Raw genomic sequence first — 22551 nt, 5'->3', positions numbered from 1 at the left:
GCACATACAGTCACACACAGTATGTACAGTCAGACACAGCACATACAGTCACACACAGTATGTACAGTCACACAGCGCATACAGTCACACACAATACGTATAGTCACACACAATACGTACAGTCATGCACAGTGCATACAGTCACACAGCGCATACAGTCACACACAATATGTACAGTTACACACAGTATGTATAGTCAGACACAGCACATACATTCAAACACAGCACATTCAGTCATTCACAGCACATACAGTCACACAGCACATACAGTCACACGGTATGTACAGTCACACACAGTACGTAGTCACACACAGTGCATACAGTCACACACAGCACATACAGTCACATACAATACATACAGTCACACACAGTACATAGTCACACACAGTGCATACAGTCACACACCACACATAACACAAAGTTACAATAGCACATACAATGCAGTCACAAGAAATAATATTAGCCCAATATGGCCTGAAGCTTGATGGTGCATGGGTACATAATCACCTGTGTAGATCAGCTATTGATGGAAGAAACCACAGGGCTTCTTGTGTCTAGCAAAAGGACTCCACTGGATTGCTTTACAAGGAGCTGGCATATTCTGGATGAGTTGAATGGCCTTCTTTGGCCACAACAAGCCTGCAGTTCTGTCATAAATCTCTTCAGTGTTGAGCTCCTGCATGACAGTTGTTTGTTTTCAGAATTAATTCCGTGCGAGTGTTTTGACGATGCAACTTCTGTGAAATCCTGGAAGAAATTGGTAGATCAGTAAAGATTAAGAGAATCTAGAATATAGAGTATTACAGCATTGCAGCCCTTTGGGTCATGATGTTGTGCCGACCTTTTAATCTACTCCAAGATCAATCCCTTCCCTCACACACTGCCCTCCATGTGCCTATCGTCAATGTGCCTCCCAAAGAGTCTCTTAAATGTCCTCTCCACTGAGTGTGGGTTTGATACCAAGACTGAAACAGCCTTGATTGCCTGATCAAGGCTCATCACCCCGAGGCTTTCTCAGGCATTGATCAGGCCGCACTTGGAATATTGTCAGCATTTTTGGGCCCCTTATCTATGAAAATATGTGCTGGCTTTGGAGCAGGTCCACAGGAGGTTCACGAGTATGATCCCAGAAATGAAAGGGTTAACATATGAAGAGGCTTTGATGGCTCTGGGCCTGTACTCACTGGAGTTTAGAATAATAAGAGAGGATCTCATTGAAACTTGTTGAACATTGAGATAAAGTGGACGTGGTCAGGATGTTTCCTATCGCGGGGGGTATCTAGGACCAGAGCGCAAAGCCTCAGAAGAGAGGGAAGTCCATTTAGAACAGAGATGAGGAGGAATTTCTGTAGCTAGAGGGTGATGAATCTGTGGAATTCATTGCCACAGGTAGCTGTGGATGCCAAGTTACTGGATATATTTAAAGTGGAGGTTGATAGATTTTGGGTTAGTAAGGGTGCTGAAGGTTACGGGGGAGAAGGCAGGAGAATGGGGTTGAGAGGGATAATAAGTCAGCCACGATGAACTGGCGGAGCAGACTCGTTTAGCCAAATGGCTCAATTCTGCTCCTATTTCTTATGGTCTTCGATCTTGCTGAAGAGTGGAGCAGGCTTTACAAGGACACTTTCTCTTGTCTTGTTTGAGAGCGATGAGTGGAAGTACAGCCAGACCTGGTCTCAGCAGTCCAGCAGCTCGGTCTTTTACCACTCGCAAGAGGAGGACGATGAGAACTGGAGAGGGTGCCGAGATTCTGCCCGGGAAACCACCTCCGTGATTGATGACCCTGAGAAGGAAGGTAAGCTGGTTGGGGTTGGGGAACTTCAAGCAGAGTTTAATGTTACAGAGTCCCAAATACCCAGCAGGAACCAGGAGTCAATGAAATACTGAAGTTCACGGAAACAGAAATAAGGAACCTTGGTTCTCAAGGGATATTGCAACTCTGATAAAGAAGAAGAGGGAGTTGTATGAAATGTATAGGAAACAGGGAGTAAATCAGGTGCTTGAGGAGTATAAGAAGTGCAAGAAAATACTTAAGAAAGAAATCAGGAGGGCTAAAAGAAGACATGAGGTTGCCTTGGCAGTCAAAGTGAAGGATATTCCAAAGAGCTTTTACAGGTATATTAAGAGCAAAAGGATTGTAAGGGATAAAATTGGTCCTCTTGAAGATCAGAGTGGTCAGCTATGTGCGGAACCAAAGGAAATGGGGGAGATCTTAAATGGGTTTTTTGCGTCTGTATTTACTAAGGAAACTAGCATGAAGTCTATGGAATTAAGGGAATCAAGTAGTGAGATCATGGAAACTGTACAGATTGAAAAGGAGGAGGTGCTTGCTGTCTTGAGGAAAATTAAAGTGGATAAATCCCCGGGACCTGACAGAGTGTTCCCTCGGACCTTGAAGGAGACTAGTGTTGAAATTGCAGGGGCCCTGGCAGAAATATTTAAAATGTCGCTGTCTACGGGTGAGGTGCCGGAGGATTGGAGAGTGGCTCATGTTGTTCCGTTGTTTAAAAAAGGATCGAAAAGTAATCCGGGAAATTATAGGCCAGTAAGTTTAACGTCAGTAGTAGGTAAGTTATTGGAGGGAGTACTAAGAGACAGAATCTACAAGCATTTGGATAGACTGGGACTTATTAGGGAGAGTCAACATGGCTTTGTGCATGGTAGGTCATGTTTGACCAATCTATTGGAGTTTTTCGAGGAGGTTACCAGGAAAGTGGATGAAGGGAAGGCAGTGGATATTGTCTACATGGATTTCAATAAGGCCTTTGACAAGGTCCCGCATGGGAGGTTATTTAGGAAAATTCAGTCGCTAGGTATACATGGAGAGGTGATAAATTGGATTAGACATTGGCTCAATGGAAGAAGCCAAAGAGTGGTAGTAGAGAATTGCTTCTCCAAGTGGAGGCCTGTGACTAGTGGTGTGCCACAGGGATCAGTGCTGGGTCCATTGTTATTTGTCATCTATATCAATGATCTGGATGATAATGTGGTAAATTGGATCAGCAAATTTGCTGATGATACAAAGATTGGAGGTGTAGTAGACAGTGAGGAAGGTTTTCAGAGCCTGCAGAGGGACTTGGACCAGCTGGAAAAATGGGCTGAAAAATGGCAGATGGAGTTTAATACAGACAAGTGTGAGGTATTGCACGTTGGAAGGTCAAACCAAGGTAGAACATACAGGGTTAATGGTAAGGCACTGAGGAGTGCAGTGGAACAGAGGGATCTGGGAATACAGATACAAAATTCCCTAAAAGTGGCGTCACAGGTAGATAGGGTCGTAAAGAGAGCTTTTGGTACATTGGCCTTTATTAATCAAAGTATTGAGTATAAGAGCTGGAATGTTATGATGAGGTTGTATAAGGCATTGGTGAGGCCAAATCTGGAGTATTGTGACAAGCAACATACATCAAAGTTGCTGGTGAACGCAGCAGGCCAAGCAGCATCTATAGGAAGAGGCGCAGTCGACGTTTCAGGCCGAGACCCTTCGTCAGGACTAACTGAAGGAAGAGTGAGTAAGGGATTTGAAAGCTGGAGGGGGAGGGGGAGATGCAAAATGATAGGAGAAGACAGGAGGGGGAGGGATGGAGCCGAGAGCTGGACAGGTGATAGGTAAAAGGGGATACGAGAGGATCATGGGACAGGAGGTCCGGGAAGAAAGACAAGGGGGGGGTGACCCAGAGGATGGGCAAGAGGTAAATTCAGAGGGACAGAGGGAGAAAAAGGAGAGTGAGAGAAAGAATGTGTGCATAAAAATGAGTAACAGATGGGGTACGAGGGGGAGGTGGGGCCTTAGCGGAAGTTAGAGAAGTCAATGTTCATGCCATCAGGTTGGAGGCTACCCAGACGGAATATAAGGTGTTGTTCCTCCAACCTGAGTGTGGCTTCATCTTTACAGTAGAGGAGGCCGTGGATAGACATGTCAGAATGGGAATGGGATGTGGAATTAAAATGTGTGGCCACTGGGAGATCCTGCTTTCTCTGGCGGACAGAGCGTAGATGTTCAGCAAAGCGGTCTCCCAGTCTGCGTCGGGTCTCACCAATATATAAAAGGCCACATCGGGAGCACCGGACGCAGTATATCACCCCAGTCGACTCACAGGTGAAGTGATGCCTCACCTGGAAGGACTGTTTGGGGCCCTGAATGGTGGTAAGGGAGGAAGTGTAAGGGCATGTGTAGCACTTGTTCCGCTTACACGGATAAGTGCCAGGAGGAAGATCAGTGGGGAGGGATGGTGGGGACGAATGGACAAGGGAGTTGTGTAGGGAGCGATCCCCGCGGAATGCAGAGAGAGTGGGGGAGGGAAAGATGTGCCTAGTGGTGGGATCCCGTTGGAGGTGGCGGAAGTTACGGAGAATAATATGTTGGACCCGGAGGCTGGTGGGGTGGTAGGTGAGGACCAGGGGAACCCTATTCCTAGTGGGGTGGTGGGAGGATGGAGTGAGAGCAGATGTACGTGAAATGGGGGAGATGCGTTTAAGAGCAGAGTTGATAGTGGAGGAAGGGAAGCCCCTTTCTTTAAAAAATGAAGACATCTCCCTCGTCCTAGAATGAAAAGCCTCATCCTGAGAGCAGATGCGGCGGAGACGGAGGAATTGCGAGAAGGGGATGGCGTTTTTGCAAGAGACAGGATGAGAAGAGGAATAGTCCAGATAGCTGTGAGAGTCAGTAGGCTTATAGTAGACATCAGTGTATAAGCTGTCTCCAGAGACAGAGACAGAGACAGAAAGATCTAGAAAGGGGAGGGAGGTGTCGGAAATGGACCAGGTAAACTTGAGGGCAGGGTGAAAGTTGGAGGCAAAGTTAATAAAGTCAACGAGTTCTGCATGCCTGCAGGAAGCAGCGCCAATGCAGTCGTCGATGTAGCGAAGGAAAAGTGGGGGACAGATACCAGAATAGGCACGGAACATAGATTGTTCCACAAAGCCAACAAAAAGGCAGGCATAGCTAGGACCCATACGGGTGCCCATAGCTACACCTTTAGTTTGGAGGAAATGGGAGGAGCAAAAGGAGAAATTATTAAGAGTAAGGAGTAATTCCGCTAGATGGAGCAGAGTGGTGGTAGAGGGGAACTGATTAGGTCTGGAATCCAAAAAGAAGCGTAGAGCTTTGAGACCTTCCTGATGGGGGATGGAAGTATATAGGGACTGGACATCCATGGTGAAAATAAAGCGGTGGGGGCCAGGGAACTTAAAATCATCGAAAAGTTTAAGAGCGTGAGAAGTGTCACGAACATTGGTCGGAAGGGATTGAACAAGGGGTGATAAAACAGTGTCGAGGTATGCAGAAATGAGTTCGGTGGGGCAGGAGCAAGCTGAGACAATAGGTCGGCCAGGACAGGCAGGTTTGTGGATCTTGGGTAGGAGGTAGAAACGGGAAGTGCGGGGTGTGGGAACTATAAGGTTGGTAGCAGTGGATGGGAGATCCCCTGAGCGGATAAAGTCGGTGATAGTGTGGGAGACAATGGCCTGGTGCTCCTTAGTGGGGTCACGATCGAGGGGTAAATAAGAGGAGGTATCCGTGAGTTGTCGCTGTGCCTCGGCAAGGTAGAGGTCAGTACGCCAGACTACAACAGCACCCCCCTTATCAGCGGGTTTAATAATAATGTTAGGATTAGTGCGGAGGGAGTGGAGAGCAGAGCGTTCCGAAGGAGTGAGGTTGGAATGGGGTCAAGGTGCGGTGAAGTCGAGACGGTTAATGTCCCGTCGGCAGTTGGGAATAAAGAGATCCAGAGCAGGCAGAAGACCAGAGCGGGGTGTCCATGAAGAAGAGGAGGGTTGAAGACGGGAGAAGGGGTCATCGGTGGGGGTGGAAGAGTCCTTGCCGAAGAAGTAGGCTCGGAGACGGAGACGGCGGAAGAAAAGTTCGGCATCGTGGCGAACACGGAACTCGCTGAGGTGTGGGCGAAGGGGGACAAACGTGAGGCCCTTACTGAGAACAGAGCGTTCTGCCTCCGACAGTTGAAGGTCGGAGGGGATGGTAAAGACCCGGCACGGATGAGAGCTGGGATCAGAGGGGGGAGGGGGGAGGCTGGGGGTGTCAATGGAGAGGGGAGGGTTGGGGTGAGAGGAAGATGGAGCCTCTGAGGGCCCAGGAGTTGATGGTGTATTGTGTATTGTGTTCAGTTTTGGTCACCAAATTACAGGAAGGATATAAATAAGGTTGAAAGAATGCAGGGAAGGTTTACAAGGATGTTGCCAGGACTTGAGAAACTCAGTTACAGAGAAAGGTTGAATAGGTTAGGACTTTATTCCCTGGAGCGTAGAAGAATGAGGGGAGATTTGATAGAGTTATATAAAATTATGATGGGTATAGATAGAGTGAATGCAAGCAGGCTTTTTCCACTGAGGCAAAGGGAGAAAAAAACCAGAGGACATGGGTTAAGGGTGAGGGGGGAAAAGTTTAAAGGAAACATTGGGGGGGCTTCTTCACACAGAGGGTGGTGGGAGTATGGAATGAGCTGCCAGACGAGGTGGTAAATGCGGGTTCTTTTTTAACATTTAAGAATAAATTGGACAGATACATGGATGGGAGGTGTATGGAGGGATATGGTCCGTGTGCAGGTCAGTGGGAGTAGGCAGAAAATGGTTCAGCACAGCCAAGAAGGGCCAAAAGGCCTGTTTCTGTGCTGTAGTTTCTATGGTTCTATGGTTCACCTTGACCAGAGTTGGCCTTCATGATGTTTAGATAGTAGGAATGGTCCAGTATCATAGTAATGCTTTGCAGCGTCAGTGATTACCGATCAGACTTCAATTCCCACCGCCGCCTGTAAGGAGCTTGCACGTTCACCCCATGACCTTGTGGGTTTCCTCCGAGTGCTTCGGTTTCCTCCCACATTCCAAAGTTTTACAAGTTGCGGATAGTAAGTTGTTGGCACCGGAAGCATGGTAACACTTGTTGGCTGTCCCTGGCACACCTTCGGACTGTGTCGGCCATTGATGCAAACAACACATTTCACTGTCTGCTTTGATGTACCTGTGACAAATAAAGTTCATCTTTAAAAAAACTGAAATTCTATCTAATCCCATCTGGGTCAGAGCCCTCCATACCCGTCCTGTGCTTATCCAAAACCTCTAAAAAAGATAACAGTTGAACCCACATCCACCACTTCCGCAGGCAGCTCGTTCCACACTCTCACCAGCTTCTGAGTGAAGTGTTTCCCTCTCAGATTCCCCTTAAATGTTTCACCTTTCACCCTTAACACAAAATAATCTGCAGATGCTGGGGTCAAAGCAACACTCACAACACGCTGGAGGAACTCAGCGGGTCGTGCAGCATCCGTGGAGACATCGACTCATCGTTTCTCCAGCGTGTTGTGAGTGTTACCTTTCACCCTTAACCTCTGATCTCTAGTTCTAGTCTCACCTAACCTTGAAGGCAAACCTCATTTCACTGTATGTTTCAAAATATATGTTGCAAATAAAGCCAATCTGGTGACTGGAAACTAATCTCGGGAAAGAGTATAATAATCAGCAGATTTATGGAATGATGGTTGACGTTAAATCCTGTCAAGTTCAGTATTTCCAGGTGTCCACACAGAAACCGCTCACAGAAGACGAGCTTTCAGTAGCAATTGCATTGGCAGACAGCGTGCCTCCAAGAGAGCTTTCACGCCCAGTGACCCGGGGTCAGTGTTCAATAAAAACCCTCTTCGAAGGGCACGTGCCCAGCAGCTTGTGGGAGGGAGCAGCCCGGAACGACTCTCTCCATCTCCAGGGGACTTCCAGGTAATTTTCCTTCATCTCCACACTTCTGCAAAAATGAATGAAGAACTGATTTTCCTGCAACTCAAAATGTATATTAGAATTAGGACAGATTTAATATCACTGACATATGTCATGAAATCTAAACATGAAGAATTCTGCAGATGCTGGAAATTCAAGCCACACACATCAAAGTTGCTGGTGAATGCAGCAGGCCAGGCAGCATCTCTAGGAAGAGGTACAGTCGACGTTTCGGGTTGGATCTGACGAAGGGTCTCGGCCCAAAACGTCGACTGCACCTCTTCCTAGAGATGCTGCCTGGCCTGCTGCGTTCACCAGCAACTTTGATGTGTGTTGCTATGTCATGAAATTGTTGTTTTGCAGCAGCAGTACAGTGCTATTAGTATAAATTACAATAAAAATTTGTATTATGGTAAACTACATTAAGAAATACTGTATATATAAATTTAGTCAGTAGTGCAAATGGTGATATAGTGTTCATGGATTTATTGTCCATTCAGAAATCTGATTGCAGAGGGGAAGAAGCTGTTCCTAGATCATTGAGTGTGTGTGTCTTCAGGCTCCTGTACCTCCTCCCTGTTGGTATCGATGAGAAGAGGGCATGTCCTGGGTGATGTGGGTCCTTAATGATGGATGCCAGCTCTTTGAGGCATCGGCTTTTGAAGGTGACCTCGATGCTGGGGAGGATGGTGCCAGTGATGGAGCTGGATGTGCTTACAGCCCTCTGCAGCTCTTTCCCATCCTGCGCAGTGGCCCTTCTGGAGCAGATGGCGATGCAACTGTTCCAAGTGCTCTCCATGGTGCATCTGTGGAATTTCATCCGTTGGTAATTGCATCAGTATGTTGGGCTCAGGATAGATCCAGAGATGTTGACACCCAGGGACTTGAAGCTGTGGAATTATGGGGGCTGTATGGGGAGTGGGTTTGATTGAAGTGGCCTTACTAAAACCTTTTGTATAATGTCAACTGCTTCAGTGCAGTAGTAATTCGATGGTTCTATTCCCAAATACAACATTTCAGTCAATGCAACTTCCATCAAAACTCTAAGCTTAGATCAACTCCAGCAATCCGGAAAAGTGAGTTCCATGAATCCATATGACCATAAGACCATGCGATGCAGGAGCTGAATTAGGGTATTCAGCCCATCGAGTCTGCTCCATCATGGCTGATTTTTTCTTTATCTCACTCAATCCCATTCTCCTGCCTTCTCCCTGTAACCTTTGACACCCTGACTAATCAAGAACCTATCACCCTCCACTTTAACCATACCCAATAACCTGGCCTGCACAGACATCTGTGGCAATGAATTCCACACATTTATGTCCCTCTGGCTATAGAAATTCCTCCTCATCTCTATTTTTAGGCTATCCCTCAGGTCCTAAACTCCCCCACCACTGGAAACGCCTTCTTCACAGCCACTCTATCCAGGCCTTTCAGTATTCGATAGGTTTCAATGAGACACCGCCCCTCATTCTTCTGAACTTCAGCGAATATAAGCCCAGAGACATCAAACATCCCTCATACACAAGAAAATCTGCAGATACTGGAAATCAAAGCAACACACACAAAATGCTGGAGGAAATCAGCAGGCCAGACAGCATCTATAGAAAAGAGTAAACAGTCGACATTTTGGGCTGAGACCCTTCATCAGGACTCCTCATATGTTAACCTTTTCATTCCAGGAATCATTCTCGTGAACCTGCTCTGCACCCTCTCCAATGCCCTTTCTTAGATAAGGAGCCCAAGTCTGCCCACGATGCTGCAAGCGTGGTCCGACCAATGCCTTATAAAGTCTGAGCTTGAATCCGTTGAGCTAATGTTGTGCAAGTCTCCAAACTCAATGCTGAACATTGTTTCCTATTTTAACCGTTGTCTCTGGCATTTAGTGAGTAAGGTATTAATCCTGTAGAACTCTAAATGTCATGTGTTTGACATTTGAGTGTGTTGAAGCAACATTTAATGAAGGGCATCTAATGTGTACCGAAGGAAAAACTACACTGCAAATTACAAATGAGCTTAATTGGGCACCATTGTTATAATCTGTGAAGTCTTTATAATTGGCAAAACTCCGACTGCATTTGCCAACGGCACTAAGTGGTCCCTCTCTGTTGGGGTTAGTGGGTGGGGTAGGGAATGCATTCCCCATGGTGGGGCAGCATTGTAGCACACAGTGGAGTCAGCAGTTAGCACAACACTGTTACTATGCCAGCTACCTGAGTTCAATTCTCGCTGCTGTCCGCGTTTTCCCTCTGACCGTCCAGGTGCTCCAGGTTCCTCCCATCTTTCAAAGAGGTTAGAGTTAGGGTCAGTAAACTGTGGGCATTCTACGTTGGCGTCTGAAGCATGGTGACAATAGTGGGTTGTCCTCAGCAAAGCACCGAACTGTGTTGTTTGTTGACGCAAAACAATGCATTTCATTATATGTTTCGATGTACTTGTGACTAACAAAGCCAGTCTTTATCTCTAGATGAGACAAATTAAGTGTTGGGTTAGACTAGAACGTAGAGCATGTAACCGTAGAGCACAGTACAGGCCATTCGGCCCGTGATGTTGTGCTGACCTTTTAACATACTCCAAGATCAATCTAACCCTTCCCTCCCATAGAGCCCTCTGTTTTTCTATCATCCATGTGCCTGTCTAAGAGTCTTTCAAATGACCCTAATGACTCTGCCTCTACCACCACCCCTGGCAGCACATTCCATGCACTCACGGCTCTGTAAAATACTTAATTCTGTGATTCACCTATACTTTTCACCAGTCTCCTTAAAATTATGCCCCCACCTATTAGCCATTTCCACCCTGGAAAAAAGTCTCTGACTATCCACTTGATCTATGCCTCTTATCGTCTTGTACATCTCTATCAAGTCACCTCTCATCCTCTTTCACTCCAAAGAGAAAAATCCCAGCTCACTCAAACTATCCTCACGCTCTCTAATCCAGGCAGCATCCTGGTAAATCTCCTCTGCACCCTCTCTAAAGCTTCTACATCCTTATAATGAGGCAACCAGAGCTGAACTCAATGTTCCAAGTGTGGTCTAAGCAGGGTTTTATAGAGCCAAAACATTATCTCGCAACTCTTGAACTCAATGCTCCAATTAATGAAGGCCAACGTACCATATGGCTTTTAACAATTCTATCAACCCTCAAGATTGCATACCATCTTGGAGCGACCTATGGACGTGGACCCCATGATCCCTCTGTTCCTCCACACTGTTAAGAGTCCTGTCATTAACTCTATATCTTTACCTTAAAATTCAGCCCTCCAAAGTGAATAACTTACACTTTTCTGGGTTGACCTTCACCCTCCACTTCAGAGCCCAGCTCTGCATCCTGTCAATTCCATTATAATCTACGACAACCATCTACACTATCCATTAACTCCACCAAACTTCATGTCATTTGTAAACTTACTAATTTTCCCTTCCACCTCCTCATCCAAATTGTTTATAAAAACACTAAGAGAAGGGGTCCCACAACAGATCCCTGTGGAATACTGCTGCTCACTGACCTCCAATCAGAATATCTACTATCACCCTCTGCCTTCTGTGGGCAAGCCAAATCCAAATCCACACAGCCAAGTTTCCCTGGATCCCATGCCTCCTGACTTTCTGAATGAGCCTACCATGTGGAAACTTGTCAAATGCCTTACTAAAATCCATATGCACCACATCTGTTGCACTGTCTTCATCAATTTGTTTTGTAACTTCCTCAAAAAAGGCAATCAGGCTTATAAGGCACGAATGCCCCTCACAAAGACAGGCTGACAATAGACAATAGGTGCAGGAGTAGGCCATTCGGCCCTTCGAGCCAGCACCACCATTCACTGTGATCATGGCTGATCATCCACAATCAGTATCCTGTTCCTGCCTTATACCTTGTACCTTATACCCTGACAATCCCTAATCAGCCAATGCTTCTCCAAATGCTCACAAATCCTGTCTCTAGGAACCTTCTCCAATAATTCTCCCACCGCTGAAGTAAGACTCATTGGTCTATAATTCTCAAGGTTATCCCTACTCCCTTTCTTGTACAAAGGAATAATATTTGCCACCCTTCAAACTTTAGGTATTAGTCCTGTGGTCAGCGAGAATGCAAAGATCAACACCAAAGGATCGAGGATCAACTTTACTCATCGTATACGTTTACATATATTAGGAATTTGCTGTGGTGCGTTGCTCAGACATGGCTTGCAACAAAAAGTAGCATTCAATGGTTCAATGGTTCAAATAAAGTCAGAGAATGTATACAGTATACAACCTGAGATTCTTACTCTTTGCAGACATCCACAAAACAGAGAGAAAAAAACTCAAAGAATGAATGATAGAAATGCATTAGAATGCACTAGTGAGGGAGCGAGATACCACTCCTGCAACAAACAAGAGGGGAGACCGGAAGCTCGCTGCTCCAGCATTCCAATCTGCAGTGTCACTTCTCTGAGCCTCCTGGCTCGGAGACCAGCAGAGTCTTGCTCACCATTGAGAGACAGAGAGATTGCTCGGGTGCCGGGGCGTCTGACAGCGGTGCACACCACCCGCTGTCTCGACGTTTCAATCTCCCGTGACGCTCCAGTTGGCAACGTTGGTGAGGAATCAGGTCATCCACAGGAGCTCACCCCGAAGGCACCGGTCTTCCAGGCCCCGCCTGAAGGTCCCAGACCGCCAGGCCACTAGGTGGATTCCGAGAGTGTGAACCCACTGCCAGTGAAGAACATAGTTTGAGTGTCAGCTGTAGATCACGGACTCCTACAGGAGCCAAGCCACCTTGAAAAGGGGAAAAAAAAGCACTGTTTCCTGGATGATCTGGTAGCACTGGAGGAACTGCTAACTAGAATGGTTGATCAGATTAACTGCCTGGCTGAAGACACTTCTAACATGGCATGCAGTTTTCGTTTTAGTAGCCCGATAGCACTTTCCAGAAGAGAGTTTTTGGAACCGCCACCTGCTAAGTTACGTCTGTCCAGCACTAGGGACTTTACTATATCAAAGTTTTTTTCTGAATTTCCGCTGAACAATCCTTTCAATAATTCTGTTTTGAGCATGGGGATGGCATATGTAACACTATTAGAGTGCTAGTGATTGGGCTTCCATTCCCGCTGCTGGTTGTAATGAGGTTGTACGTTCTCCTTGAGACCACTGGTCTCTCCCTGGATGTTCTTGTTTCCTCACATATTCCAAAGACTTACGGGTTCAGGCTAAAGAGTCTGGACATGCTATGTTGGATTGTGCTGGTTGTTTACTTCACTGTATGTTTCTATGCAGAGGTGACAAAATAAAGCTAATCTTTAATCTTTAATCTCTTTAACTATGTTTTGTTTCTCTGCAGAGAGATGGAGCAGGCTCGTACATGAACTTCAAGGGGTCGAGCCTCGGTGGGAAGATGAGACCATCCTTGCTGCATCAGAGCTGTGTCTCAAACAGTCAGGATTTGGAGTCCTCCCAGATACATTGTAGCAGTCAGCAGGGACCCTCAGCGAGGGGCATGTCGCCCTGCGAGGGGAGCCTCACCTCCAGGTCATCTACAGAAAGTGCGTCCTTTGGCAGCAGCACCGAACCTGGTGAGACAAGGCACCGGGACGTGGAGGGTGGGTGGGTGAAGTGGGATGAGGCAGCTAATGGGAGCCTGGGGTTGGAAGATTCTGGAGTCACAGGCTGATAGAGTGGTGAAAAAACACAAAAGGTTCTGCAGATGCTGGGAATGTTGAATAACTCATACAAAATACTGGAGAAACTCAATGTCAGACAGCATCTTAGAATGGAGATTAACCAGAGGATGATGGATCTGTGAATTTCTTTGTCACAGGCAGCTGTTGAGGCCAAGTCAATGAGTATATTTAAAGTGAAGGTTGATAATTCAGGGTGTCAAAGGGTATGGGGAGAAGGCAGGAAAATGGGGTTGAGAGGAATAATAAATAATCCATGATGGAATGGCAGAGTAGACTCGATAGGCTGAATGGCCTAATTCTGCTCCTATATTGTATAGTCTCATCTATGGAGGAGAGTAATGTATCTGCCTCTATCGCCACCTCTAGCAGGACATTTTATACACTCGTCACTCAGTGTAAGGAACGTATCTTTGACATACCCCTCAGATTTTCCTCCAATTACCTTAAAATTAACCCTTCCCCGTATTAGCCACTTTCATCTGGGGAAAAGGTATCTGGCTATCTTCACGATCAATGCCTCTTCCTATCCTATACACCTCCATCAAATCACCTCTCATCCTCCTTCTCTCCAAAGAGAAAAGCCCTCGCTTGCTCAGCCTATCCTCATAAGACACACTCTCTAAATCTCTGGTAAATCTCCTCTGCAGCTTCTCGAAAGCTTCCACATCCTTCCTCTAATGAGACAGGCAGAACTGAACACAATATTCCAAGCGTGGTCTAATCAGAGTTTTATAGATCTGCAACATTACCTCATGGCTCTTGAACTCAATCCCCCAACTAATGAAGCCAACACACCATATGCCTTCATAATAACCCAAACAACTTGCATGGCAACTTCGAGGGTTCTATAGACATGGACCCCAATGTCCCTCTGTTCCTCCAAAATGCGAAGAATCCTGTCATTAGCCCTGTACTGTCAATTTATATGTCTTTGTTATAACAATAAATGTGTTCCTTGTGGCTCGAGCTCTTTCCTGATCCTTTACAAGCAGCCCATTGTCAGTGACCCCTCTTTGTTCAATATTAGCTCATATTATGTGAAGAAGCAGGGTTCACCAGTCAAACACAAATAGAATACTAGAATCAAATAGGAGAGGATCTGCACTTCAAACTTCAAGATTCAATATAGTTTAATGTCACTTCCTGTATACAGTGTAAAGAGAATAAAATAATTCTTAGTCTGGATCCGATGCAGCACAAAACAAAATCACAAAAGATAAAGAACATAATAATAACAATTCAATAAATAAAAATACATAAGATAGCTTATATATATAGATTGATTGTATGTTCATAAAATGACATAAGGTGACTGACCGGAAATAATAAAGTAGTGGGTGGAGATGTTGATCAGCCTTACTGCTTGGGGAAGGTAACTGTTTTTGAGTCCGGTGGTCCTGGTGTGGATGCTACGTAGCCTCCTCTCTGATGGGAGTGGGACAAACAGCCCACGAGCAGGGAGGGTGGGATCCTTCATGATGTTACCGGCCCTTTTCCAGCACCTTTCTGTGTATGTGTCCTTGATGGTGGGTAGGCTGGTGCTGGTGACGTGCTGGGCTGCTTTGACTACCCATTGTAGAGACTTCCTGTCTGCCTCAGTGCATTTTCCATAACCAAGCAGTGACGCAGCTTGTTAGGGCGCTCTCTCCTGCACATCTGTAACATAGAAACATAGAAAACCTACAGCCCAATACAGACCCTTCGGCCCACAAAGTCGTGCCGAACATGTCCCTACCTTAAAAATGACGCGAGTATAGACGTGCATCGTCCAGCTCTCTTCAGCCTCCTCAGAGAGTTGGTGAACTTTCTTGTCTGTGTAAGATTTGTTCTGGGACCATGAGAGATAGTGCAGAATGAAGAGTGTGTGTAAGGTGAAGGGGGAATGTGTAAAGATGCGCAGAGCAAGTTGGGTTATTCACTCTGGAGCTCCTCAGGCTGATGGGGAGACTTGATAGAAGTTTCTGAACGTGTGAGAAGCAAGCAGGCAGGATCCTCTCCTGGAGAAGGAAGACTTGTACTATCTATCTATCTATTTATTGAGATACAGCTCAGGACAAACCCTTCCAGCAGAACGAACCTCTCCCCATCCACTCTTTTGAGGCCATTCAACATTCGATAGGTGTCAATGAGGCCACCCCTCTTTCTTCTGAATTCCAGTGAGCTGAGGCCAAGAGCCAACAAACGGTCCTCATATGATAAGCTTCATAAGGTCTGGATCCCATGGGAGGAAAGCACATATCTTATTGCGGGATGCGTTTTGTCTTTTCTGCCGAGCATTGTGGGTATGCCCTGTTGGCACCAGAATGAGTGGTGGCACTTGTGGGCTGCCCCTAGCTGATCCCAAAGTTGTGTCAGTTGTTATCACTGTGATAAATAAACCTGAAATTCAATCTGAACCAATTCTGAGAGTTAATAGACAGCTCTTACGTCAGCAAGGACATTATACGGAATCTCTAAAGTTCACGGAACATGTCAGAAAATCACACATAAACTGACTTCTTATTAAATGTCGAGGTTTCCCACAGCAGCATTTTAATTTTGAATTTGTGGTTATCTGCTTTGTTTAGGGAGGAAGGCTTTGTCATGAAATAATAACAAGTTTATCAGACGTATCAATTTTGGATCAGGCCAGGGAGATGCTTTGTTGGCTGATTCTGACAAAAAAGCAGCTCCGTTTGTCACGTGGACATCTCAACTCGCATTCACTGTTGATTGCAGAAGGCTATTCACAATTGACATGGTTGATCAGACACATATTTATTAATGCCTTAATGGCTCAGTCCCACATGCCCCAAAAGAGTTAAAGACGGATGCTAGAACTTATAAACTGGTATATGAATAATTAATCAGGAATATGCGTTGGGTAGCTGCAAACTGGATGTTATCCAGCTTTTTAAAAAGTGAAATAATCAGCAAATTAACATGAGGAGTGAGGTAAGATGCCTCGGCTCAAGATTTTCTTCTCTGAATTTTGATTCTTCAGATTAATTTTTAAGAACCAAATTGAATTCCTGCCTTTTTTATGTACAGAAGTCACTGTGATGTGAGTCTTGGGGAAGGAATGTCTGTTTGCAGTTCACTGAATTACGGATTCAGAGTATGTGCGTGATAAACTGTCTGAGATTTGTCAGACTACACCATAAGAGCTGGGGGCAGAATTGGACCATTCAGCCCATCATGTCTGCTCCAATCCCTTTGTTGAAAGACTGAGTTCAAGAACCTGCTGTGTTCATTACTGGGGGGGAACTGAATTCAAGAGCCACGAGGTAATGTTGCAGATGTATAAAACCCAGGTTACACCACACTGGCAGTAGTATGGTCAGTTCTGGTCACCCCATGATAGGAAGGATATCGGAGTGTGTGCCTTCGGGCTTCCGTACCTTCCTTCCTGACAGTAACAATAAGAAGAGAGCACGTCCTGAGTGGTGGTAGTCCTGAATAATGGACGCTGCCTTCCTGGGGCACCATTGCTTGAGGATGTCTTGGATACTAGTACCCATGATGGAGCTGACTATGTTTAAAACTGTCTTTATAGCCATAGTCATAGTCATAATCAAACTTTATTGATCCCGGGGGAAATTGGTTTTCGTTACAGTTGCACAATAAATAATAAATAGTAATAAAACCATAAATAGTTAAATAGTAATATGTAAATTATGCCAGTAAATTATGAAATAAGTCCAGGACCAGCCTATCGGCTCAGGGTGTCTGACCCTCCATGGGAGGAGTTGTAAAGTTTGATGGCCACAGGCAGGAATGACTTCCTATGACACTCAGTGCTGCATCTCGGTGGAATGAGTCTCTGGCTGAATGTACTCCTGTGCCCAACCAGAACATTATGTAGTGGATGGGAGACATTGACCAAGATGGCATGCAACTTAGACAGCATCCTCTTTTCAGACACCACCGTCAGAGAGTCCAGTTCCATCCCCACAACATCACTGGCCTTACGAATGAGTTTGTTGATTCTGTTGGTGTCTGCCACCCTCAGCCTGCTGCCCCAGCACACAACAGCAAACATGATTGCACTGGCCACCACAGACTCGTAGAACATCCTCTGCATCGTCCAGCAAATGTTAAAGGACCTCAGTCTCCTCAGCAAATAGAGACGGGTCTGACCCTTCTTGTAGACAGCCTCAGTGTTCTTTGACCAGTCCTTTAGCTTCTTTTGATCTCGTGCATATGACAACAAGATTGATTTCTCCAACTCCCTTCCCTCATCCTGGCCCTTCCTCTCATCTCTTCTCAGCTGCCCATCACCTTCCCCTGGAGACCCTCCTCCTTCCCTATCTCCCATGGTCCACTCTCCTCTCCTATCAGGTTCCTTCTTCTTTCAGCCCTTTACCTTTTCCACCTATCACCTCCCAGCTTCTTACTTCATTCCCCTCCCCCATCTGGTCTCTCCTATCACCTGCCAGCTCGGCCTCCTCCCCCTCGCTCCAGTTTCTCATTCTGGCCTCTTCCCCCTTCCTTTCCAGTCCTGACGAAGGGCCTCGGCCCGAAATGTCGACAGTTTATTCTCTCCATAGGCCTGCTGAGTTCCTCCAGTATTTTGTCCGATTACCAGCATCTCTTGTGTTTTCGACAGTGATGTTGACTTTGTCGAGTACAAGAGCCATGTAATAGTCACTCCATTTCAAATTAAATGAGAGGGGGAAACTGACGAAGAAAGGAAAATAAATGTAAATTAGTGTCACAGGAGGGATTTGCTAAAGCGAGGTCAGGCTTAGAGGAAACCACTAGAGAAGCTGGATGAAGGTCGGGCTTGTGAGAAGGAGGTGGGGTGACACTGTAGGGAGAGGTTGTGTTTAGTAATATGAATCATAGGTAACCCACAGGAAAGTAGCTGACTTCTAATCTTCCACAGCGTGCTCATGGTTGCAAGCTATTGTTCTGAGTAACAATAGGATATGCACAGAGAATCTAATTAGTTATAAAATGCATCTTTTATGTGATGCACTTGTTTTAATGAGACACTTCTCTTTAATAGTGTTGAGAATTCAACACAATTGGAATCTAGACAGGGGAAGTGGTGGAGCTGCACTGATTTATTGTGGTTATAAAGTACGGTCTTCGTACGCCTGTTGCTTGCCTCTTTGTGCAGCTGGTATTGTTTATGCTTCTGAGTACAAGAATGAAAGAAAACGGAAGGCTGTCATCGTAGAAATATATGCCATGAAATACTTCAGAGATCACTCTTCTCTATTCAGCATTAACAAAAAAAAGATTTTTAAAAGATCAGCTTTATTTGTCATGCGCACATCAAAACATGAAGTGAAATGCATAGTTTGCGTCAATAACCTACATTGTGATTGTGGACTGCCCAAAATGTCTCCGTGCATCTGGCACCGATACAGCACACCCACAACTCACTAACCTAAACCCGTACGTCTTCGGGACGTGGACGGAAACTAGAACACCCAGAGAAAACCCACAAGTTCAAGGGCAGCGAGGTAGTATCACAGCTCACAAAGTCTCCGGTTGGTTCACACCTGGACTATTCCGATCACTTCGAGTTGCCTCATTATCGGAAGGATGTGGAAGCTTTAGAGAGGGTGCAGAGGAGATTTGCCAGGATGCTGTCTGGATTAGAGAGCGTGTCTTGTGAGGATAGGTGGAGTGAGCTAGGGCTTTTCTCTTTGGAGTGAAGGAGGATGAGAGGTGACCTGATGGAGGTGTACAAGATAGTAAGAGGCACAGATCGAGTGGACAGACAGAGACTTTTTCCCCAGGACAGTAATGGCTAATTTCAGGGGTCAAACTTTAAAAATGATTGGAAGAGAATACAGGGGATGGGATGTCAGAAGTAAGTTCTTTACATAGAGAGTGGTGGGTGCGTGGAAGACGCTGCTGGGATGGTGGTAGAGGCAGATATGGCGGGATAATCGGCCATGGTTGGCAGCTCATCTAGCAGAGGGAAGCTCTGTTGTTGGACCTCCACTGTGGGCCAAAAGGCCTGCACTACACCGTAGTGTTCTACGATCTACGTTGAGATCATATTATGCCAGGTGCAGAATGAGCCAGCATAAGGAATCTTTATCCTTTTATGCTTCCTAATGGATAAGAATTCAAGGAGAGGTCCTCACATCAACACCAAAGCCCAGTACCTGGGACACTGAAAATCTGAACCCGAAAAGGACAGAAATATTCAGCACATCACTTTGATAACTGGTTAGAGCCGTACAGCACCATAGCACAGAAGCAAGCCCTTTGGTCCATCTGGTCTGAGCCAAGCTGCTATTCTGCTTAACCCATCGACCCACAGTTGGACCATCCAAATGTTGATATCGAACCCACATCTACCACTTCCTCTGGTGGCTTGTTCCATGCTCACACCACTCTCTGAGTGAAAACCCTCCCCCTTAGTTTCCTCTTAAATATTTCACCTTTCCTATGAACTCTTCTTAGTCTCAGCCAAACTCATTGGGAAAAGGCCCACTTTCATGTAGCCTATCTATACCCCTCATAATTTTGTATACCTAAACAAATCTCCCTTTATTCCACAAGAAAGCAGCACCCATCATCAATGACCCTCACCATCTAGACTATGCTCACTTCTTACTGCTGCCAGTGGGTACAAGAACCTCAGGTCCCACACCACCAGGTTCAGGAACAGTTATTACCCCTCAACCTTCAGGCTCCTGAACCAGAATGCATAACTTTCTTGTGATAGCATTCTGGAGGAACGTTGTATCATTTTTTAATGCATGCACTTCTAAATGACAATAAATGAGGACTGAGTGTCCTCATAATCTAATCTAACCACTCACCTGAACTCTGAACTGATTCCACGACCTACAGGCTCACTTTCAAAGACTCTACAGCCATGTTCTCAATATTGTTTATTTTTAATTGCAGAATTGTCTTTTCTTTTGGTTGTTTGTCAGTCTTTGTGTATAGTTTTTCATAAATTATGCTGTATTTCTTTATTTTTCTGTAAATGACTGCAAGAAAATTAATCTCACGTTCTCATTATTATTTGTTTGTTTATTAATTAATTATTAACATTATTTTTTTTGTGCTTACACAATTTATCTACTTTTGCACATTGATTGTCAGTTTGTGTGTAGTTTTTCATTGATTCTATTGTGTTTCTTTGTTCTATTGTGAATGCCTGCAAGAAAATGAATCTCAAGGTTGTATATAGTGGTATAAACGTACGTTGATAATAAATTTACTTTGAACTTTGAGCTCATTCTCCTGCGCACCAGTGAATAAAGTCCTAACCTATTCAACCTTTACCTGTAACTCAGGTGCTGAAGTTTTGGCAACACCTTGCAAATCTTCTCTGTATTCTTGCAGTCTTATTGATATCTTGACCAGGATTTGATGAGTCACTATATTCATCTCCCTCCAGTAAGACTGATGAAGCTACCCACTACTCCACTCAACAACATCACAGGGCCACTATCCATAAACCCACGAAGTTTTATTGAATTGACTCAACAACTTTATATAAAAGGAGTTTATTCAAACTCACTGTTAGTAAGGATGTGGCTTGCAACAAGATTTAATTAACAGCGATAAAACATAATAAGCTAGCTTCAGTCCATCCCTGCTGTGCACTGAGTGATCTGATTTAACAGCCAGTTAATCTAATTGGGGTGGTATTGGTGACAGACATTGCGAACATTAGCCGGTCTGGTTGGGAAATTACAGAGATCTGAAATCTCTGAGAACACAGCCAGTCACAACACGGTGCAGGGGCTGGGCTCAAATTAAATTCTTGGATGTGGCTTTAGGCACTGAAGTCTAGATGGCCCCAACAGAGGCTGGAGACAGTTTTCCATCTGCCTGAGAGCCTTGTGACTATCTGAAGGGAGGAAGTACAGTGCTGACTGTTCCGTAATAAATCTGCTGGAAATCTTCAGCAGATTAGGCTGGATCTGCAGAGAGGGAAATCGAGTTAGCACAGAGACACACAACACTGCAGTGGCATTAAATGCTTATTGCTTTTCTTGCGAATACTGCTTTTGTTGCATTTTGATAGAAGGAATAAATGCATAGACTATTTTCTAAATAGGGAGAAAGAATCAGAGGCGCAAGGGGACTTGGGAGTCCTGGTGCAGGATTCCCTGAAGGTTATCTTGAAGGTTGAGTTGTTGGTAATGAAGGCAAATGCAATCTGAGCGTTCATTTCGAGAGGACTAGAATATAATAGCGAGGATGTAATGTTGAGGAATTTTAAAGCACTGGTGAGGTCTCACTGGGAGTATTGTGGGCAGTTTTGGGCCAGTTATCTAAGAAAGGATGTGCTGACATTGGAGAGGGTCAGAGGAGGTTCATGAAAATTATTCCAGGAATGAAGGGGGGTATTATATGAAGAGCATTAGATGGCTCTGGGCCTGTGCTTGCTGGAGTTTAGAAGAATAAAGGGGGGGGGGTTCTCATTGAAACCTATCAAATATTGAAAGGCCTAGACAGAGTGGATGTGGACAGGACATGTCCTGTAGTGGGGGAGTCGTGGACCAGAGGGCACAGCCTCAGAATAGAGGGATGTCCATTTAGAACAGGGATGATAGGAATTTCTTTAGCCAGAAGGTGAGGAATCTGTGGAATTCATTGCTACAGATGGCTATGAAGGCCAAGATATTGGGTATATTTAACATGGAGACTGACTGGTTCTTGATTAGTAAGGGTGTCAAAGGTTATGAGGTGAGAGCAGAAGAATAGAGTTGCGTGGGATAAAAAAATCAGCCATGATGGAATGACAGAGCAGACTTGATGGGCGGAATGGCCTAATTCTACTCCTATGGTCTATATGGAAACGATTATCTTATTTCTGTTCTCAAAAATCAATGGTGCATCTAATATAAGGCAGAGATTTAATTTATGTTACATATAAATTGATTCATTTCTTATGGAGAATATCAGGAAATATTAGTTTGTTTCTTTAAGAGGATATTTGTTAAACTAGTGGTCTAGATATACATAAATCAATAATTCCACTGTCATTAACTGGAACCGAGCCACACACACAGGTCATTCAAGGAGTTTGGGATTACTCAACACCGTACTACAGAGTACTGTGAGATTCCTTCACCAATTAACCCAATATCGGAGCGACAGTAGAGAGGGTTCAGAGGAGGTTCATGAGAAGGATTATGGGAATGGAAGGGTTATCATATGAGCAGTGTTTGAAGGTTCTGGGCCTGAACTTGCTGGGA

The 22551-nt window shown here is 45.2% G+C and overlaps 1 protein-coding gene across 1 annotated transcript in view; it reads left to right on the top strand.

Annotated features, from left to right (window-relative positions):
- vwa5b1 (von Willebrand factor A domain containing 5B1) overlaps nt 1-22551 on the top strand; it is a 163656-nt gene that overhangs the window by 97932 nt on the left and 43173 nt on the right. The window contains exons 13-15 of the mRNA XM_063033000.1: nt 1645-1795; nt 7526-7725; nt 13045-13276. Coding sequence (XP_062889070.1) covers nt 1645-1795; nt 7526-7725; nt 13045-13276 — 583 coding nt within the window. The remainder of the gene's footprint in view (nt 1-1644; nt 1796-7525; nt 7726-13044; nt 13277-22551) is intronic.

The sequence above is a fragment of the Mobula hypostoma genome, chromosome 25 (assembly GCF_963921235.1).
Source record: "Mobula hypostoma chromosome 25, sMobHyp1.1, whole genome shotgun sequence".
Lineage (NCBI taxonomy): Eukaryota > Metazoa > Chordata > Chondrichthyes > Myliobatiformes > Myliobatidae > Mobula > Mobula hypostoma.
The sequence above is the reverse complement of the archived record's forward strand: the minus strand, read 5'-3'. Positions and strand labels throughout refer to the sequence as shown.